The sequence below is a fragment of the Ovis canadensis genome, chromosome 2 (assembly GCF_042477335.2).
Source record: "Ovis canadensis isolate MfBH-ARS-UI-01 breed Bighorn chromosome 2, ARS-UI_OviCan_v2, whole genome shotgun sequence".
Classification (NCBI taxonomy): Eukaryota; Metazoa; Chordata; class Mammalia; order Artiodactyla; family Bovidae; genus Ovis; species Ovis canadensis.
This window is the reverse complement of record NC_091246.1, coordinates 252761599-252782800: the sequence shown is the minus strand read 5'-3', so window position 1 is coordinate 252782800 and position 21202 is coordinate 252761599. Positions and strand designations below refer to the sequence as shown.

At 46.5% G+C, this 21202-nt stretch overlaps 1 protein-coding gene across 3 annotated transcripts in view; it reads right to left on the bottom strand.

Annotated features, from left to right (window-relative positions):
- The window catches only part of UBR4 (ubiquitin protein ligase E3 component n-recognin 4), a 131301-nt gene that overhangs the window by 94241 nt on the left and 15858 nt on the right, over positions 1 to 21202 (bottom strand). For all 3 annotated transcript variants that reach the window (XM_069579255.1, XM_069579258.1, XM_069579256.1), the window contains exons 11-26: positions 21010 to 21200; positions 17426 to 17525; positions 17160 to 17297; positions 16250 to 16367; positions 15275 to 15462; positions 13929 to 14088; positions 13728 to 13813; positions 7829 to 7998; positions 6308 to 6590; positions 5534 to 5669; positions 4544 to 4623; positions 3918 to 4046; positions 3012 to 3194; positions 2755 to 2877; positions 2416 to 2645; positions 930 to 1051 (exon numbers count right to left, since the gene is read on the bottom strand). In XM_069579255.1, the coding sequence (XP_069435356.1) occupies positions 930 to 1051; positions 2416 to 2645; positions 2755 to 2877; positions 3012 to 3194; positions 3918 to 4046; positions 4544 to 4623; positions 5534 to 5669; positions 6308 to 6590; positions 7829 to 7998; positions 13728 to 13813; positions 13929 to 14088; positions 15275 to 15462; positions 16250 to 16367; positions 17160 to 17297; positions 17426 to 17525; positions 21010 to 21200 (2437 nt within the window). The remainder of the gene's footprint in view (positions 1 to 929; positions 1052 to 2415; positions 2646 to 2754; positions 2878 to 3011; positions 3195 to 3917; positions 4047 to 4543; positions 4624 to 5533; positions 5670 to 6307; positions 6591 to 7828; positions 7999 to 13727; positions 13814 to 13928; positions 14089 to 15274; positions 15463 to 16249; positions 16368 to 17159; positions 17298 to 17425; positions 17526 to 21009; positions 21201 to 21202) is intronic.

The window sequence follows — 21202 nt, the reverse complement described above, 5'->3', positions numbered from 1 at the left end:
GACACACAGCATTTTAAAAGCCAACCCCAAATGCAGAGAGAAACACACTATAGCCCAGGTTGTCAAAATAATTACTAAGAGAGCTTAGAAGCGTGTTTAAAAGCAGCACCATGTCCAAGAAACTACTAACTGCTTAACAACTAACAATCTCAATTATAAGATTCTCACTGCCCCTCATATTCACTCTCTAACCTTGGAGTAAAGAAGACAACTGAACACAAGACGCAAAGTGAGGGTGAGTCACTACACAACATCCAGACCCTCTACGAACAGGCAGCACTTCCATCTCTTTTCTCCGTAACACAGATCTTGAGGGCAGGGAACATTAGTGCACATTAAGAACAGTAGTCAATGAAGTAATGAAATTAAATTTCTAAAAGTGAGACTATCTGAACATTAAAAGGGTACTTAAACCTTGAAATGCAGGAATATACAAATGCCTGTACATTTTAAAGGGTAACTATCACACTTAACGCCAATCCTGCTCAAGTCCTTCTGATTTCCCATCCCAAATTTCTATCAGACCATTCCTAACACAAGGAAGATGTTTTCCCAAGCACAAAGCAGTAGCTCAATAGTCTTCCTAATCTCTATAAATGGAAAGGAGAACAAAGATCTTTCCAACAGTCAAAGAGCTTAACACCTTGGTACCAACTGATCTTGGCTTGGATTCCAGCTCTGCCACTTGCAAAATGTAGGATATGGGCAAATAGCCTAAGTCTCAGTTTCCTAATGGGTAATGGGGGATGATAATAAAACTTACCTCATAGGATTACTGCAAAGGTCAAAACAGATCAACCTATGTCAATGCTTGACACACAGGAAGATCCCAATAAATGGTAAATGTGGTAAACAGGCAGCCAGGGAGAGGAGCAGCACTACCAGCCACACCAGCATTACCAGTCTTATTCAAAAGCACGCTCACTTACCCAGAGTGTTCGCCTTGCACCTACTAGAGCCGATAGCCAAAACCGCAGCAAAGCCGCGCAATTTCTCCTGGGAAGGCTTTTCCGTGGATCCCTCCTCAGTAAAGTTCTGTAGCAAATAGGCTCTGGAGGGAAAAAGAGGGAGCTATATGCCAAAGCTGAAGGAACCTAGTGACATTCTGGTTAGGGAAAAAAACAACCCTAGACAAATGGAGAACCTGTAGCTCAGTTTCCTGATCCTCTAAATGTAGCTGACAGTGCCTGCCCCTTTGGGTACATGCCATCCTTGGAAATGCTCACAAAACATTATCTACCCTACTTGTCCTGGCCTCAGGCGTTGTACATATCACAGGCTCTGAGAAGTATTCTTTTTTTCTTTAAAAAACAAACAAACAACACCTCAGGAACGTGTGCTGTCAGCCATGGGCCGATTCGCGCCCCGACACTCTCACAGGGCGCTGGCTCATCGGCGCTGCTGGCTGCTATGCCCCCGCGCCTGGAGCCCTAGCTGGCCCATAGCGAGCACTCGTCGTTGCTGCTCAAGGTTACTGCTCACACCTGTCCAAACAGTCTGCCTCAAGCGACAGTCCTCTGTCCACTGCAAGGCATTCACAGTGAAAGACAGGTGAAGTTTTACAATGCTCCAAGTCCCTGTCAGCAACAACGTCCCATAAAACAGGAACTGGAGAGTAAAATCCTACAGGGACCAGTAAAAGCAAGTGAGCGAAAAAGGGCCAGGTCAGAACAGCGAAGGAGAAGCACCCAGTCCTCAGCCGCAGTTTGCTCTGTCACATGGGAAGACAGGCACAGTTTTGCCATCCTTCCAATGGAAGAAAAGCCAGACATCTTGTGAATGGTGAATAAACTACCAATTTTTATGCACTGAAAATGAATTCTAAAATATTTAAACACTATGCAAAATAAACAAAGAAGTCTACAGGTGTGCAATTTGCAATGTTTATTATAGAAAGGAATGGGTTTCAAAATACTCTCTAACTCATTAAGAAAAGGTTTTCCTCAGGATTTCAAAGTCCCTGGTGGTCTAGTGGTTAGGAATCTGCCTTGCAATGCAAGAGACGAGGGTTTGACCCCTAGTCGGGGAACTAAGACCCCACGTGGCAAAGGGCAACTAAGCCCTGCACCACAACCAGAGAGCCCACACGCTGCAAGTAGGGAGCCCGCAGGCTCCGGAGCCCGCACGCCGCAACGAAGGAGCCCCAGGACACGAGGACGGCCCCGAGGGCTGCAACTGAGGCCCGACCCAGCCAGACAGACGAATGAGTGAGAAACGTCTTCTCTGCCTATGTCCCATGAGGCTTAAAGAGCTTCGCCTCAGTGAATAACAGGAAAGATAGTGTTTGGAAAAACTGCATTACCTCTCTTTGCATCCTACAAGAAAAATGCTAGAAAATATTTACACAGGAAAGTAAACCACCCAAGCATTTATATTCCCCATCTCTGACATCTCTGGGCAGGCGGCCCGCCCCACCTGGTGAAAGAGGCGTAGGTGTCAATGAGCTGCAGCGTGGCAGGCAGCAGGTTCTTGGTGACCTCAGAGGACTTCTGCGGGTCGGTCTCGGCGGCCACCTTAGAGAAGTGCTCGTCCAGAGAGACCTGGACCTTGGAGACAGCAGCGTCCAGGGTGTAGATGGACTGCAGGCTGGGAATTTCATGCAGCTGCAAGATGGTGGTACAGTCGATGCTACAGAAGGACGAGATCTTTAAAAGAGACCCAAGATCTTAGTTAGTTGTGGCAAAAAAAAAAAAAAAAAAACCAAACCCACAGTGTAAGCCAAGCTCTGCCAGTACGGACCCCAAGCTCACACACCTGTCGGGCAAAGTACTCCTCTACAATGGCAACGTCGTATTTCACGGAGCTGCACTTGCTGGACGCCAGTTCTAGGAGAGGACCAGCATGTTCAGCCTTCATTCCCTGTTTGATAAGGTGGTCCTATTTACAGCAAGAAAAAAGTGTTCAGGAGAGCAAAACAGGCAGGGTCTAAGGCTTCCCCCTCAGCCTTACACTTAAGTTTCCCACATCAGAGCCTGCTGACTACCACCCCACAGCAGCGGGCTCAGCAGCACCTTTATCCAGTTGCCATAGGAGCTGATCCGGAGGCGGGACGACCACCGCAGGGTGTGCAGGATGTCACACTCACTCATCTCCGGCGAGTTCATGGCCAACTGGTTCATGTAAGTTTTTGATGGTGGCAAAATGCCCAGGATCCTCCACAGTATCAAGAAGTAATACTGAAGGGCACAGGCTTCCTACAAGAAGCAAAAACAGCAATCTCAGAGGCAGGAGTTTTTGGTACTGCCTCAAGAGCTCCCATGGAGATCCCATGGACAGAGGAGCCTGGTAGGCTACAGTCCATGGAGTTGCAAAGATGCGGAAACGACTAAGCGACTTCACTCTTTCACTTTCAAGATCTCCCTAACAATAAAAACTGATCCAAATATCAATATAATTTTTAAAGCAGAACAGGGTGCAGTCCCAATTTTCAACTGAGATTTGGCTCTTAAGTCAGCTCACTAGGTCTTCCTAGAAAATACACCTAAAGCCAAAAATGGTAAAAGACACCTTTTACATACATATAAAATCTGTCCCACATTCTGTACATTTCACAGGCTAAGAAAGCAATTCTGAGTCCCTGGCTCCCCAGTAATTTACCAACTGACTGAAAGAGAGCAAGACACTGCCTTCAGCAGGCCCCTTCTGTGGCCTTAACTGCCGTTATGAACTCTACAGGTACAAGACACACTCATGGGACCACAAAAAAAGCTCGTGTGTGTGGCTTCCAACATCAACCAGCACTCAAAGAGATAAGAACTGAGGTGACCCTTCCTCTCAAAGCCACATTCCTCTCAATGTTAACCAAAAAGAAAAGCAAAAGCAGCTGCGAGATCCCAGGAGGACATTCCTGGCAGACTGCTCCCCAGTAACCAGACGCGTGCCCAGCTCTCCCTTAGCCCAGGCTGCCATGGCCTCACCAGGGCTGTCACAGTCTTGCTTTCCTTCCTCCTGACTGTGTCAAGCTGGGACCCAGCTGCCAGCAGGGACGTCAGTGCAGCGTACAGCTCATCATACTTGACGAGCTTGGAGAAGAGGACATCGCAGGCCTAATATCAAGAAAGACAGTTAATCGTTTTCTCTTACTTTGTGACATTTTTTCCTACTACCCATACACTACCACTTAGCCTCAGGACTGGCGAGCAGCTCACTCCCAATAGTCACTAATGCCTCACTGCAGCAAGAGTCCCCCTCACGGACCAGCCCAGCTTATGGATCATACTGCGAGCACACAAGTGCAGGCACTGGAGTGAAACTACTGTTCTGTCCGTTAAAATAGCTGCCTGTGAAAAGGCTAACACAGACAGTCTTTAGAAATAATCTGTCAGAGGTGTCAACTGCCAGGAAGGACATCCCCTACTGCCAAATTGGAGCCCAGCAAATAAATCTCAAAACAACATTTTCCTTTTAGAAAAAGCTCAAATCCTAGTACAGACTAAATTCACTCCTTACAGAAAGTTACATCATTCCCTTTCCTCCTAATAGCCTGATTTTGGTGGACACCACCTAACCCACATGCAAAATGGGATTTTTAAATTCCGGGTACCACAGAATCAAGTCGGTTCAAATCATCCTCTGAGGCTTCTGGGGACAGGACACAGTAGAATCTGGGTTGTGGGACAGCATCTGAAAAGCAATGTGCTTATTGAAAGAACGGTTCCACTCAAGTCAAACAAGTATGAAACGTAAGAAGACACTTTGGACCAGGGTTTCCCAAGCTTGGCATGACCCACTGACACTCTGGGCCAGATGACTCTCTGCTGAGGGGAACTACCCTCTGCACAACAGACGCTGAGCACCATCCTGCTCCCATCGCCCGATGGCCAGCAGCGGCCTCCCAGCTGTGACAACCAAATATGTCTCTGGACACAGCCCCGGGGCCCCTGTGGGGGTGGGGAATACAATCACCCCCAGCTGACAACTTCTGTTCCAGGAGTTAACTTCTATTCTATGATCACCACGTGAATCGGCAAAACTGTATCATGAGACTGGTAGCCTTCAATGCTGCCTGCCCCTGCCAAAGGGACCAACCACTAAGAGATCCCAGTGATAATGAATTCACGTTAGGGCTTGATAAGCATGTCCACCAAATACACTTTATATTTAACAATCCTCAGATGAAAGCAAACACGTGCAATGCACACAAGAGGAGCTTTATCAAAAGCACGGGCCACTGCCGTGTGCGAAACCCTGGGGAGGGACCGCAGCTCCCACTGTCTGCAGACCAGGCCCAAAGAAGCCAGCCTCTCGGTGAGGCGACGCCCCTGAGGGAGAGTTACACTCCACCGCCCGGAGTGGCAAGAGCACACGTGCTGCACCCCAGGACCGGAGGGTTCCAGCTTCTCACATCTCAGACGTTCCTTTTGCTTTCAAATAAACGTGGGATATGTGAGGGTCTGTTTCCGCCAAGAGTTTTGAATCCATAGGTGTCTGAGACTACACCAATGACCAAAGGTTCTCAAGGATGCCCCAAGCTCCAAATTCAGCCCCTCCCATGAGAATCAGGAAGTTTCTTATCGACAGTCCTCGCTCTGACCTGATGAAAAATGCTTAGACCAGTTTTCTTCTACTTCTTTGAACCCATGATAGAGAGGGGTGGTCGTCCGACGGCTGCTGCTGTCCTGGGATCCACTTGCCCACCCAAAAGGAGGACTAAGCAGGTTATGCTGCACCTTTTAAAACACAAAGATTCAAATTAAGAAAGAGACACAGTCATCATTCTGCTTCTCACTCCAGGCATGATATCAGACTGACACAGCAAAGTCTGGGAAACTTAACCAAAAGAAAATTTTAGATTTTTCTGTGACTTCTTCTGGGAAGCATCTTTTTGCCAGAGTATGAAGGCAACAGTGTGTAATGCAGCACTGTCAGAAACACTGACCACAATAATCCTTAAACAGCCCTCCCACTCTCATTTTGGTTCCCTGGAACAAAGCAATTTACTAATCCATAAAATGTACTGCTCGACCATCATTCAACCACTAGTGAACTGAGGCCTGACACTCACAGCGCTGTGCTCAATACACATAAAGCGGGGCAGTTCAAAGAAGGACACCTGTGAACAGAACCTATGATCCAATTTCAACAAACACATCAAATGAAATAAATTCATAGGTATCGCTTCTGGCTAAACATAAAGTGTGGGCACAGAGACAAAGTCCCAGGGCTCTTCCTCGGGGTACTTAAACACACCACAATGGACACCTGAAACCTCAAGTGAACAGGTCACTTTGGTTTGGGACATGATAATTTGAGAATAACAAAGACCTCAGGAACAGCTGTAAAGCAAAAAGAACATGTCCCTCAGTACCTGCTCAAATAGATACACGGGGGCTTTGGAGTACTGATGAAGCAGATAATCAAAGATCAAAAGCAGGCGAGCCAGGGTGAGAGGCACAGAGCGCATCTGGGCATCCATGCTGGCACTGAGCTCCTGGATGATCTGCACAAAGAGCATCAGGATGTCCCGCCGGCCTTTCTCAGAGAAGCTGTGGAAGATGAGGAGCAGCAGCTGCAAGTGCTCCACGTTCAGATCCTCCGTCTCAGCGGGCACCACCCCCTGCAGAGCATTCTGCTTCATGGTCGACAAAAACCTACCACAGAGGAGAGGAGAACATGTCTGGTGGGAAAAGTCAGAACATCCCCCAAGAGTTACAGTGTCCAGTGCCAGAAAAGGCACATGAAGAGAACAAATTAAGGGAGGCAAGAAGCTACATGTAATGAGAAGATAAAAATTAAATCTTGGCTACCAAAAAACTAGATTTAGCCACTAAAGCATTTTCAACAACCCTTCAACAACATTAATTGTGGCCACAGCAGTGTTAACTCCCACGCTGCCATTTATGACAATGAAAAAGAACTACAAGCTCTCCAAAAGGCGGCGTTTTTTTTTCTTTAATAAATCTGAGTAGACAGAAACAATTCAACTACCTTTTTCTCTATCAACTGAGTCTACAGATCAATTCTCATTTTGAGAATGCATACTACAGGTTAAAAATCACAACATGGTAACAGGTGAAAATAGCTCAATGCGTTAAAAAGCAGCACAAAATTTACACTATTTAGAGAACTTGTGAGAAAACCTTTCATGCAAACGAGGAAAGAATGCCACAGCTCTTTCCTCTGCCTTTGGCCCTCAGGAGAGAGGCGTGTATTCTAATAAGGGTTTCCCTCACCACTCCCCTACCCTCCACCTTCTAGCCTTTCTGCACGATTCGTATCATGCACGTCTGGCATTCACGGGGGTTTATGATTTCTCAAATCCAGCAGTAGAGCTATTTGATCATGGACTGGGAAAGAGGAAAACAAAGCCTTTTAGGAAAACTAACTGCTTTGAAGACTCCCAACCATGTAAACAAAAATGGCAAATATAGGTCCATCTAAAGAGGATTTAGATGATTAATCTGAGCTTCCCCCAAGTAAAAATATTCTTTAAAAGTTGTCCAAAAAAGACTGCAAGTCACTCTAAGTGGTTTTGTGTCAAAAGCAAAATAACCAAAGATAGAGTTGGCTTCCCTGTTCCTTTTCAAAAAAAACCAGGTCAGGATAAAATTGGTTTATATTCCGGATTCAGGTTCTCTCTCATAACTGGAATCAAATCCTCCATGTGCTAAAGGGAAGATTCTGTTTCCAGATCCTAGTTTATGTATATCTGTTTTTTAAACAGCCCCCCAGCTCCTCCCAAATCCCCCCATCAGAAACATACTCCCACCCTTGCCACTTTAAGCCTATCATCAGAGTACCATCTCAGGGCCACAGATGAACTACAAATCAGTCAAACAAATTTTAAATAGCAGCCTTCTCCGTAGGGCTTCTGTTGGAGTTATCTTACCTGTCCCAAACTTTGAGGCATTCAGGGACGTCAGGGTCACCTTGAGTGCTGGCTTTATGCTGCCAGATGAGCAGGAGGCGTGAGAGCACAGAGAGGCTCTGAGGGTGAATATACAGGGGCCACGGGCCCTCCGAGAAGGGAGCAACTCCCAGCTGCTGCAACAGTGTGTTCTAACATGAAAGACACATAAGAGGCCATCAGGGAAACAGGCAGGGAAGGAGGCTGCTTTTTAACACTGACAAAGAGTCCTTGCCCCAAAAAAGCAGGCACGCGTGCAGACAGCAGAGTCAGGGTCGGTTCCAATGGACACTGTGTCTTTGAAAGAAAACTTCAAACTTCAGCTGTAATAGCTAACAGTTCTTCTTTCAAGTCAGTTACGTACCACAAATAACACTCCAAAGGGGGAGCTCCAACAACTTAAGAGGGCCAGCAACCTGCATTAATAGCATTAGCAGAGAAATCTCGCCTCAACGATGTCGCGGCACCCAGAATTAATCAGGCCGCAGTCTCTGCCTCCAGTTGTAGCGTGGCTTTCAGATGAGCTTTACTTTCAGCTCAGTCATCTAAGCTGCAATTTATCTCCTCAGACACACACACAAACTGAGCAGGATGCCAACGGAAAACCAGACAAATGCCTGCTTTCTCATTTGGCTTTAGAAAACACAAACCATGGTTACCTCAGGACATAGGATAAATTTTGAAGTCTGCCAAACTAAATTATGCTCTTGTAAAAAAACATCCAAGAGGACCCTATTCCTCGAAAATGTTCAAAAAGGCATGGATATCGCACATAGCTCCCATGTATTGGCGGGTCACGCGGGGCAAGTGCTGTATGGAGACTGTGACACTGAACGCCCAGGGGGAAACGGCAGACGGGGTGTGCTCCGCTGCACTGATGAGGGCCAGGGCTCAGGGGGGCTTAGGAGCAGGACCAAAGCCACAAGATCGCCAAGTGACAAGCCAGGCTTCTCTCTAAAACCCACATTCTTAACCATCACACTCAGCAAAGACATGATGACTAACTTTTCTGTTCCTGACTCAAGAAAACAATTCAAAACACAAATAAACATGTCTGATCTACTGCGAAAGTCTTAACTGGAGCACTACTGGTAACAAAAAATAAAACCAAGGCACACGCAGCCACAGCGGTGGCAACCACAAAGACCGAGCAAGCATGAAAACATACTCTACACAAGCTGCGTCACACACAGACACAGAATCGTCAAGCTTGAAAACGCAGAAACCAAGGGACACAGCGATGTTCTCGTAACAACTGTAAAGCTATGCCTCTGTGGACGGCAACAAAAGCAAGCATGGCAGCACTGAAACCAGGAACTCGGCAAGAGGACTTGGCTGCCGTCTGCTCTCTGCCGTTCACCACCTCTAAGTGAGCTTGTCTGCCTCGTGCCAGATGGGTTAGGGCTCAGAGCCGTAACAAGCAAGCCAACACTCCTCAGGAACCGGCTTTCCCCACCCCTCGCACTGACGACTTCCTAAGGAGCAAGTCTGAGTCACGACGGAGCGGACCCCGGCCCGACGCATCCGGACACCCTCTGAGCACCCTTCCCTGCCGCTCCCCGCGCCGGCACCCCTGAGGTGAGCCTCGGCCTCCCTTCTCCTGCTGGCCCCGACCCATCTCCCTGTTTCTCATCACTTCAACAACGGCCTCCCAGTGGGCAATCCCCAAAGCTGTAGTATCAGTCTTCATTTTTTAACTCCTAAATTTCAGACTCACATTTCCAACTATTTTCAAAGACATCTTCATCCCTCTGGCACCTCAAAATTTCACTATTTAAAGTGGTGGTGTTTTTTTTTCAAAAGCAGTAATGGTGACTATTTTATTCATATTTACAATACTGATAATACAGCTTTTCTCATTTGATTGAAAGGGCTACAGAATCTAACATACCGACAAAGGGAAAAATACAACCACATAGACGATGCCTCTTCTAACTGTCTTCAGCTTACTCCTTCGATAAAGAAGAGCTTCACCTTCAGCTATTCCATTTTCTTGACTGCAAACAACTCCAAGGCTCGCCTACTGCAAGGACCTAAAAGTCATTTTGGAGGGCTGACACTGACTCATTTTTAAAAACAGAAAATGGCAAATCATGCCTCCTGTACCTAAAGAACCCAAAGGATCATTCTGAGTAATTGTGACGAAGTGACCACGAGCATGTGAGTCGGTGTCGTCACTGTGGGAAACACTATGGAGGTTCCCAGGAAACTAAAAGCACAACTATGACCCAACAGCCCCACTCCTGCGCACACATTCAGACAAAACACGGTTCAAACAGACGCACACAGCCCTAGGGTCCCAGCAGCACTCACAACAGCCGAGACGTGGAGCAATGTCAACGCCTGTCGGCTGACAGTGTGAGCAGTGCACACGCTCAGCCGCGAGCAGGAATGGAGCAGCGCCGCCTGCGGCGACGACAGGGCCGCAACCAGAGAGCACCCCGCCCAGTGAGGCCAGAAAGAGAGCGGCAAACGCCCGACGACACCGCTTTCACGGAGAATCTAAATCTGACAAAAACGAACCTGTCTGTGAAGCAGACACAGAATCACGGACGCAGCAGACAGACTGGGGGCTGCCAAAGTGGAGAGGGCTGGAGGGGGGTGGGGTGGGGCTGGGGCTGGCGGACGCAAGCTTTCACAGAGGACGGCAGACAAGGCCCTGCTGCACAGAACAGGAGACTACACTCAATATCCTGTGATAAACTGTAACGGAAAAGGACACACTACAAAAGACGCATACGCATAACTGAATCACTCTGCTATACAGCAGCAATTAACACAACGCTGTAAATCAACTGTACCTCAATAACAAAATGTGTAACAGAGGGAGCCTGAAAAAGCAAGCGGCACGTGAGTAAGTACCATCTGAGTTGGCTTAAACCTGGAAGAGCGTGCCCGAGTTCTCAGTATCACTCCTTTTACCCCAAAACCAACTCTCTTTCCTGATTTCCCAATTTCTATTAAGACAAGAGCATCCTGCTGGTCTCATTTGGGTTTCAAGGGTTTTAAATTTGGCAGTACCTTAGATTCTTAAGCTCTCCTTATCTCTCACCTCATTCAAACAATTTCCCATGATCTCTACGCTAGGTCCTTCATCCTCCCTGTCTCCCTTTCTCATGAAGCCACACTAACTCAAGTCATCTTTATTTCTTCAGTTCCTGTAACAGTACCTGAAACATGAAATGAACCTAGATCACCATAGTAACAGTATTGTTCAGTTATGATAATTTTACATGCAATATTAAATATAGTATTAAACATTAACAGTAACAAAACATTTTATTAAGACACTGTGTATCTGGCAACTTAAATCAGGCATCTTGGCTAAGACAACTTTGCACATTATTCCAAAGAAATAATATCCAAGGTAAGGGGACTCAACAGCAGACAGGTTACAATGACTATCCTTCAAAGCAGTGAAATATGGGAAACAGTTTACAGTTCCATGCCTGGAGATGGAATGAAAAATGGAGATCTGAGGGCTTCCTCTGCAGTGTCAGCAGCTATGGGCAGCCCAGCTGCACATCCACACAATGTCTGTAATTATTTTTAAAATGCTAAGAGAGCAGGATCATCACAGGATTCTTAAGAATCCCTATTCTCTAAAGAAAAATATTCCTTCCCCATTATTTGGACATAAAAGCTCAGCCAAGAAAAGTGCAAATCTATCACCTTTGGAACCTCTCTTGATAAAGTCAGACCTGGGCAAGGAACTGGTAATTTTGGCAGGAAACGCTGACCCTTCACTCTGAGAAGTTACTGCAGGCAATATCATAACTGAAGCATCTTCTGCTCTTCACCTTAGACAGGTCAATAGCTTTTCTACTCTATTTATTGATATAGTCTCTTTCCTGCTAAAAAAAATCTTCCCCATGTACCAGTAGGTAAGCATAAATAGGTTTTATAATTACCTTTTTAAACAACAAAAGAAATGCCTCAGGACTTGTCAGATAGCTTGGGACTGTGAGAATTTTTTTTTTTTTTGGCTGCACCATGCTGCAACTTAGTTCCCTGATCAGGGAACCCATGCCCCCTGCAAGGCAAGCGCGGAACCCTAGTCACGGGACCAATTCCCTGTGAGAATCAATTTTTTAACTTCATCAAATAAGTTCCTGGATTTTGCCCCTTTGGGGGCAAGTACAAGTCCTTGAATTGTGTTTTGATTCTGAGAAACCACTGAAATAACCTTAAGAGTAACAAAAATATTTTCATTAACAACCTTAGAGCTAATTATTGGAGATCTCCCAAATTAAATTCTACTGGGGTTGGTTGGGGAGAGTTGGGGGCGAATATTGGGTGGCGGGTGTGGTCACATTAACAGAGAATCTGAATTTTTAACAAATTCCTCAGGAACCCTTATGCACACTAAAGACTGAGAAACACTAGCTCTAATTATGTTAATCAAGTTATTATCAGGATATGACACTGTCAAATCTTGGGAGAGAATGTGAGTCCCCATACCCCTGGCACACTGCTAGTGAGGGAAAACCTTGGTGCTACAACAGAGGGCACCTTGGCGTTATCTGCTTAAGGCCACGGACTCTACAACCTGTCAATCCTACTTCAATTTATATTCCCAAGAGACTCACTTGCAACAGGGGACATACACGGGGTACGCACAAGAAAGAGCGCAGCAGGACACCCTGGGGGCCCAGTGGTTAAGAATCCTCCTGCCAGTGCAGGGGACATGGGTTCGAACCCTGGTCCAGGAAGATCCCACGTGCTGCAGAGCAACTAAGCCCGCATGCTGGGAGCGCCTGCTCCACCACAGGAGAAGCAGTTGTGACGAGCAGCGTCCGCACAGCAACCAGAGCAGCCCCCACTCAGCAAGAGGCAGTGCAGCCAAAGTAATTAACCTTTTTAAAAATAAAATCATACAACACCTGGAATAACAATGATATCTGACACAACCCAAATGTTCATTAGTTGGAGCAGAAGGGACACGATCAAACTGGTACAGTCACAAACACAATGAAATACATACAGCGGTCAAAACAAAAACTACAGCAATGGGCAAACGCATAGACAAATTCTGATAATAAAGTACTAAATAATGTTCAGTGAAAAATGCCTCAAAACTGCACAGAACGTGATGTCATTGCTAAAAGCAATCAAATAACTTTAAATTTTAAAATATTCCTTAAATGCCAAAGCAAATACATCTATGAAACTAATGAAGTGAGGAATTTAAGATTCAGGATTCCAGGTATCAGCTACTTCAGCGAGGAAAGAAAGCTACAGGTTTTAGAAGTCCACAATCAAGATCCTAGACTTGATTTTGGTGGCGGGTTGTCTATGGGAGCATATCATGGACCTTTAGTCCATCCTTGTTCACCTCCTGGATGATACTGGCCAACACAGCCATACCGTGCTCTGAAGGGATACACTTGGACAGTTTCAGACAAAACCGTGCCAACAGTTCAGCATGGAAGATGTGATAAAAGTTCAACATGTTGGACGCCAGGCCTAAGAACCAAAAGAACACCCACCTCCTGTAATCTGACTGATTCTTTTAAGACAAGCGTTTTAATGTATATTTCTCAGAGTACTAATGGCGCTTAACATTTCCTACATTGTTGGCCATTTATTATTTTTTAATAAAACGTCCCCTTGTCTATTTACTTTTATACTAGGACAGTTATCAGGAGTGGGTTTTGTAGCTCTTCCTTTTCTTTAAACTTACTGAGTGAGTTGGGGATAAAGGACACATATTCTTGAAATGATCTTAATTAAGGCAGAGGGACATCCTAGAGTAGTCTCTCAACACTCTTTCCAGGGAGGGGATCCCAAGACAAACTGTTCCCGAGCCACAGACGTAAGTGCAGCCCACGAGCGCAGACGCAGAGAGCTCTTGGCCCGCACCGTCGCAGCGCACACACACCTGCAGGTGAGGCGACTGAAGGTCCGAAGTCACCAGGGAGTGGTTGAAGTGATAGAGGGCGGCCGCAAACTCTTCATCTGATGCACCTTGAAGACACGGGAAAACCAATTACTCAAGCACCTACTTGATGTGGTGCACCACCCTGCCAGCAGCCAAACGCTGCTGGAAAATGCCCGCCTGGCGCATTTCCTGTCTACTGACCCTTGAGCCCATCCTTGTCCACCTCCTTAATGATACTGGCCAAGGTGGCCATATGGTGCTCTGAAAGAGATACGCTCAGATAGTTTCGGATAAAACTGTTCCGGGAGTTCAGCATGGAAGAGGTGATGAAGTTCAAAATGTTCGAAGCCAGGCCTAAGAACTGGAAAGAACACATAAAGGTCACACCAGGTTCATGAGCCCAGAGCTCCCACAGAACCCAAACACAAATGAAACGCGCCCGCAGACCTCACGCGGTGAACACGGTGACTCGCAGACTCAGGCTCTCAATCACTGACAATGTGACTAAGTTTAACTGCGGCAGCCTTTCTCATGTGATTGTACCAATTACAGACAACGGTGTGTCAATTTAATACAACAGAGTTCACAGAGTACTGCACGAAGACAGAGGATCTGCAAGTAGCCGGGCTCACCTCTTCCATTCCTCTAAGCTCCTGTCTTTGTCCAGCCCTAAGATATGACTGACATATTCAGTTCTGAAGCCTGTATTGTCACTATACACATTTGGAATGCCCAGTTCTTCACTTCTCTATTAAAATTAAATTGGGGGATTCCCTGACGGTCCAGTGGCGAGGACTGTGCACTTTCACGGCCAAGGGCCTGGGTTCTATCCCTGGTCGGGGAACTAAGATACCATAAGCTGCACAGCAGTGACCAAAAGAATAGTAATAATTTAACTAGAGTGAACTGAATCAAGCTGAATTATTATGTAAATGTTTTAAACCAATAACCTTGACTACACTAAGCTGTATCAAAGCCAAGATCGTATGTGACCTGTTTACCGATAGGGCTTCAGAAGAGGGAGGGACAGTGTGCCACCCACACACACTGGCTGCACAGACAGTCAGCAATCAATTATGACATACTGGACGTAGGCGACGGGCCCGTTCATTCTTCACAACACTCTCAGGAGGCACAATCACTCCCATACAACAGGAGACAAAACAGGCTCAGAGAAATTCAGGTTCTTGCCTGAAGTCATAAAGTCAGTAAACGCAGTAGAAGTAGGACTCAATTCCCTCCTATATAACCCTAAACCCTATGTTACTAACCCTCAATCAGAGAAACGCCATCAGGAGTTCAAGAGTTACTTAATGGAACACAATCAATATACTTAAGCCGTGAGTAAAAATGTCTTCAAACATTAGTGGCCCATGCCGATGAATGGCAAAGACTATCACAACACTGTAAAGCAACTATCCTGCAATTAGAATAAATTGACTGTAGAAGCTTAATGATTCAGCATACAAGACGGTTTTATTCCAATGATCTGCTTTTCACACGCCTTCTCCCCATTTCTCCTTCCTCACTCAGAAATCCACTCTTACCAACTCAGGATCTTTGCGACTGGCCAAGATGTTGCCCTTCTCCCCAGGAGCCTGCTTACTGGGGCTCTTGACACGAGGCGAGCTCTCCAGGGGAGGGGACGGGGGAGGAGGCGGAGGAGCCACCTTCTCTTTACTGGGGGAGATGGTCTCTTCAAACCACTGCCCCAAGATAGGTTCACTGTCGTCATCTAACAGGGAAAGAGAAGAGTTAACAAAGTAACAAAAGTTACCCACTTTTAAAACTGTTTCAGTACACCTGCCTTGTAAAAGTGCCTGAGTCAAAAAGAATACAAGGTATCTAAATTATGGTGGAAGACACATAGTGGCATAAAGTTGTCAAAACTCATACAAATGTGTACAGCAAGTGTATGAAGTGCTTTACTCTGTATAAGTTATACCTCAACAAGACCAACATTGTTTTAGAAGAACCCCAGGAAGGAATAGAAACCACCTCACTTTATTTTACTGGCAACAAGCCAAAAGTTCTCAAGCGCAAACTTTTACTTGTCATCAACTGTAAGCCCCCAGATAAGAATCGCACTTTTCTGCAATACTACAGACGTTGTTCCCACAAACCTGGATAGAGAGAATCTGACATGCTTATTTACTCTCTCTCCACACCAAGGCAGGAGGGAATCTTACTAGCAACCTGGTCTAATTACTAGTACTAATAGCCTGTTACCAGGAACCAGCAAGCAGGAGGGAGTTCACCACACGAGCCAGTGTAGAAAGAGACAAAAGCAAGTGAGAAGTGTCCTGACTGTGGAGGAAGAGAGACCAGAGCAATCGGAGCTCTGCTGGCGGCGGCTCCACTCACTCAGTCTTCAACCTCCACTCACTCTTGAGGACCAGGTCACCTTCAAGGGCGCATGCGGCCAAGATCCAGGCTGGGCCGGTGAGAGAAGGCGGTGAGCAGAAGCCCTGGGGGCGCGTCCTGCTGCGCTCTGGGCCCCGGGAGAGGGCGGGGGTGCCTACCTTGGCTGCTGTCCTCCTCCGTGCTGCTGAAGTCGTCCTCGTAGTAGGTGTTTGAGTCAGTGGAGGCACTGGCATCGCTGCTCATGGAGCCCTTCCTCTGGCGCTGCAGGACACATGCCTGGGAAAACAGCGAGGATTCTGGAATCAGTGACCCCGAAAATGAAGCCACCCTCCTTCGGCCCTGTCACCACGTGAACAGTCTTCTCTGTGTCTCTTCTTTCTAAATCCAAGTGAACTATTTCTCCTAATAGCTCCCTTCAGGACTCTCATAGCTTTATCCTAAAACAGGAGTCTCCAACCCCCAGGATCTAAAAGCCTGATGATCTGAGATGGAGGTGACGTAATAGAAATAAAATGCACAGTAAGTGTAACGCGCTTGAATCACCCCCAAACTACCATCCCACCCCACCCTCAACACCATCCCTGATCTGTGGAAAAACTGTCTTCCACAAAACAGGTCCCTGGTGACAAAAAGTCTGGGGACCACTGCTATAAAAACACTCCAAAACCCTAATTCTGGACAAGAACTAAAAAGAAGTTTTCCAGTGTCCTCTATGTTTTGTTTCAGCAGGCCAATTGTCACAAATTGCCCAGGGCCCACCATGGGATTTTCCAGGCACTAGTACTGGAATGGACTGCCATTTCCTTCTCCAGGGGATCTTCCCAACCCAGGGATCAAACCGGGGTCTCCCGCATTGTAGACAGTCGCTTTACCGTCTGAGCCACCAGGAAGTCCTGATAATCAATAGCTAATTCAAATCTCTGGAATCATTAGGAGCTTTTCTCATCTTCAAAACCATTACCACAAATGACGCGTTTACAAAGACTAAGGCACGAAGTCTGTCTCATTCGCTTTAAGGAGGATATCTAAGAAGGCCTCACAGGCTCTCAGCAGCGTGACCCCACCCACCTTCCTGTAGGAAGTTGAGAGCAGTGTCAGCAGCAGGCTCGTCAGTGGGACAGCGTCAATCAGCCGCTGAATCCTCTGCATGGAGCTACTCTGGGCCATGATGCTCAGGACTGCAGGGGGGCCATCCGCTTCCCAGCCCTGAAGGTAAAGAGAGAGTTAATGTCAGGTTTCAACAGGAAGTAAGCACCTGATCTGATGGCTCAAGCGAACATAAGCCAGAAGAGGAGCCAGCAGCCCCCATGCTGATTCTGAGGACAAGCCCTCACCTTGTGCAGAGCCTCCACTTGCAGGTCTTGAAAAAGAGACGTCAACAGCTTGACAGCATGGTTTGCCAATATTACTGAGAGTACCCCAAAGCCCTGATGCCTACACAAAGCAAAAGGGAAACACAAACTTTTAGACAACAAATTACAATCATGGATTTTGCCATTGTGAGGCCCTTTAAGAAATCTACTGACCTTTCCCCAGGGGGTGAAAAAAATTGCAAAAACTTAAAATCTACATATAATTTCAGAAGTTCACTCTCCCTGAAGCCCACCACCTACAGACTGCCTAGGGAGCCTCAGGCCTCAGGCTAAGAACTGGACTAGAAGAAACTCTGGAATCTAAACTGTCAATTCAAAGCTACTGGGTCAAGTGAAAACACTGACATTTACAAGCCATTCTTTTGGGAACTTCTCTGGTGGCACAGTGGGTAAGAATCCTCCTGCCAATGTAGGGGACATGGGTTAGATCCCTGGTCCAGGAAGATCCCATATGCCAAGGGGCAACTGAGTATGCGTGCCACAACTAGGGAGCCTGTGCTGTAGAGGCCAAGCCCTGCAGCAAGAGATGCAGCCCCGCGAGAAGCCCCTGGCTGCCACAGCGAGAGGGGCCCACGCAGCAAGGGGGCCCGTACGGCCAAAAATAAACACAGAAATGAGTCTTTCACAAAGTCATTCTTTTGAGAAGAAAAGGCTAAAAACTAGCAACTTTTACAAAATATCTGGACAAGAGAGAATAAAAACAAAGCTTTGCATTAAATCTGAGTAGAACTTTCTCCTTCTGTTCAAATGACCACACAACAGAGGGTTAGTATATCTGATATACAAAGACCTCCCGTAAATCAGTAAGAAGAAAGTATAAACACCAAAGGGGAAACTGGAGCAAATGATAACGGGCAGGACGAAAATGACCACGATCACAGGAGGGCTCCACGCAATGCAGTAAGAGCCCTGCAGGGACAGCTCTCTCCTCTGGGATCAGCGCACAGGAAGACCAAGCCACCCACTAGCAGAGAGGACGGCGGGCAGCGGCGTAACACACATAGCCGGGAGCTATGTGTGGCACGCCAGAGTGCCATTACTAGATCAGAATGCCCTTTGTCCACACAATCAAACTTCTAGAAACTGACCCCAAGGGGATAACTGAACAAGTGCACAGAGATTTGTTTCAGAAGGATTATTAAAGCACACTTTATCAAAACAAGATATATGGCACAACCTAAATAAGTGTTTGAAAAGTTAATCGGTTAACTATGGCATATTTATAAAGCGGAATACCATCAGCCATTAACAACATAGATCTATAACTGTGTCACTGAAAATGCCTACGATATGTAGTATCAGTGATCCTATTTTCTTACAGATACCTGTGTAACATCTGTGCACAGAAAAATGTCTGGAACAATGTTTACCAATTTGGGTGGTAGATGATTTTTTGATGATTTGTTTTTTTTGCTTTCTTATGACTTGCTACCTACACAATGTATATACATTCCTTTTAAACCTCAGGAAACTACAACTGCTTTTTCTACGTTTCTTCAGCTTCCAAGGATACACCTGTTGGCATTTCCTTCACAATGCCAAGTATAACAACAGACACTCAAAAATCACAAGCCGCTGCTCTCTCTGGAACAGGCTCACCTCCCCACTTTGCCTGGTGTCTACTGCCTACGATCTCAATGCCTGTTTCAGACTCCAGCTCAGTACACTTCCTCGGGGAAGCCTGCCTTATTTCTCTAGCCAGGTCAAATGCCCTTATTATAATACTCTCTAGACACAATCTGACATGTATTTGCATGAATATCGACTTCTTCTCTCTTCAGAACGTCTATTTTGTTTGTCCACTGCAGCATTCCAGAACTCATACAGAGCCTGGGACAGAGAAGGTAGTGAATAAGTCGCTCAGGTCCAGAATTCGACTTCCTCCTTGAACTCGAGACTCACATACCCAAGTGCCTACTCAGCATCTCACAGAGAGCCTACCGGTCCTCTCAAAAGCAGCATGGCCCAGATGAAATTCTTCATTTCTTCCCCTTCCTGTCACTCAATCTATTCCTAAACTGGTGTTCCCTCTCTCAGTAAATTACACAATTCCAGATGCTCATGCCAAAAACTTCTGATATATTTTTCACACTCAACATGCAAGCCACCAGCAAATCCTATCATTTTCCAACATGACTCATTCTCCCTGCCTTTCCCAGCACCACCAGACTCCAAACCCCTCCTCGCTTGCTCAGAGGCGTGAGCCTCCCACCTGTTCTCGCTCCCTCTTGCCTTACAACCCTACATACAGTCTATTCTCTGCAGGGGGGCTGGGTTCTCAGTCAGTAACAACTCAGATCTTATCACTCCGCTCTTGCAAACCCTCTCATACCTACAGCTTACACCTGGCCCAAGGTGATCTGGCCCTGGTAACCTCTCTGACTGGATTTTCTACCACTCTCCTCCTCAATTTCTCTGCTCTAGACACTCTGACCTTGCTGATCCTTCAAAATGCCAACCATACTTCCACCTCGAGACCTGAACAATTCTACCTCAAATATTTTCGAGGTTCATCTGTCACTTCACATCTACATCTTGTTTTCAGAGCCCTTTCCCGACCATGCTAACTAAAACAACAGGCCCTGGCGGTTCCTGACCCCTTGTTCTGGCTTTTCTTCCCAGCACTCATGCCATGATAAACCTACTGTTCAATTATAAACCTACTGTTTATTATAAAACTACTGATTGCTCACTGTTCTCCAGTTAAAAAATAAACTCCAGGGCTTCCCTGGTGGCTCAGTGGTAAAGAACCTGCCTGCCAGTGCAGGAGACTCGGGTTTGATCCCTGACTCAGGAAGATGCCACATGCCGGGCAACTAAGCCCACGCACCACAACTCCTGAGCCCGTGCTCTGCAACAAGAGAGGCCACGGCAACGAGAGGCCTGCACACCACAGCAGCGGAGATGCAGCACAGCCTCAGATAAACCACGCTATTTTTAAAAAGAGAAAACAAAACTCTATAAAGTCAAGGAGATTGCTTTGAGTGGCACCTCAATGCCTGGATAGAGCACTGAAAAAAATAAATGAAATCCAGAAATAAGCCTGGGCTTCAAAAATGAAACCTCAACAACACAGAAATCATGTCTCTAACTTTTTCCTGGCAAGCAAGGGTTTCTGTCCAGACTTCATCAAAAGAGCAGCAAATGTTTCAGTAAGCAAGCTATGAGGCCAGACCGAATCCTCACGTTAAAGGTTAAACGTGCAAGTGCATAACCAACTCCAAGTCAAACGAGCCCATTTTACAACAGAGAAGCACTTTTCTTCCCTAGCTGGAACCTCACGAAAGTCCTAAAACGTGTATTACACAAGTATTTTCTCCCTCTTACGGAGAAGGAAACAAGACTGGAAAGAATGAGCGATTCACCCAACATCACATAGCTATGCTACAGAGACAGTGAACTCCAGTTGTCCTCTTCGTTGTTCACATCCACTGGACGGAGGCAAACTTTCCTGTTGCTATGGAGATGAGAGGAGTGACACCAGCTCCCCATCAACAGACGACGGCAGGAGAGCACAACACAAGCGGCATCAAATGGACACATACCCTTTCCCGGGCCCCAGCTTCGGAGAGCCCACGCCCTCTTTGGTGCGAGAAAGGATGTCTCTGACTCGGAGAGCGGCCAGTGGATCTTTCTCTTTCCCCTTGTCAGCCAAGGCAGTAGGACTGAGGTTCAGTATGAGGAAAAGGCTGTTCAACAAACACCAGGCACCCAGCAACTGGAAGTTCTGATAGTGCT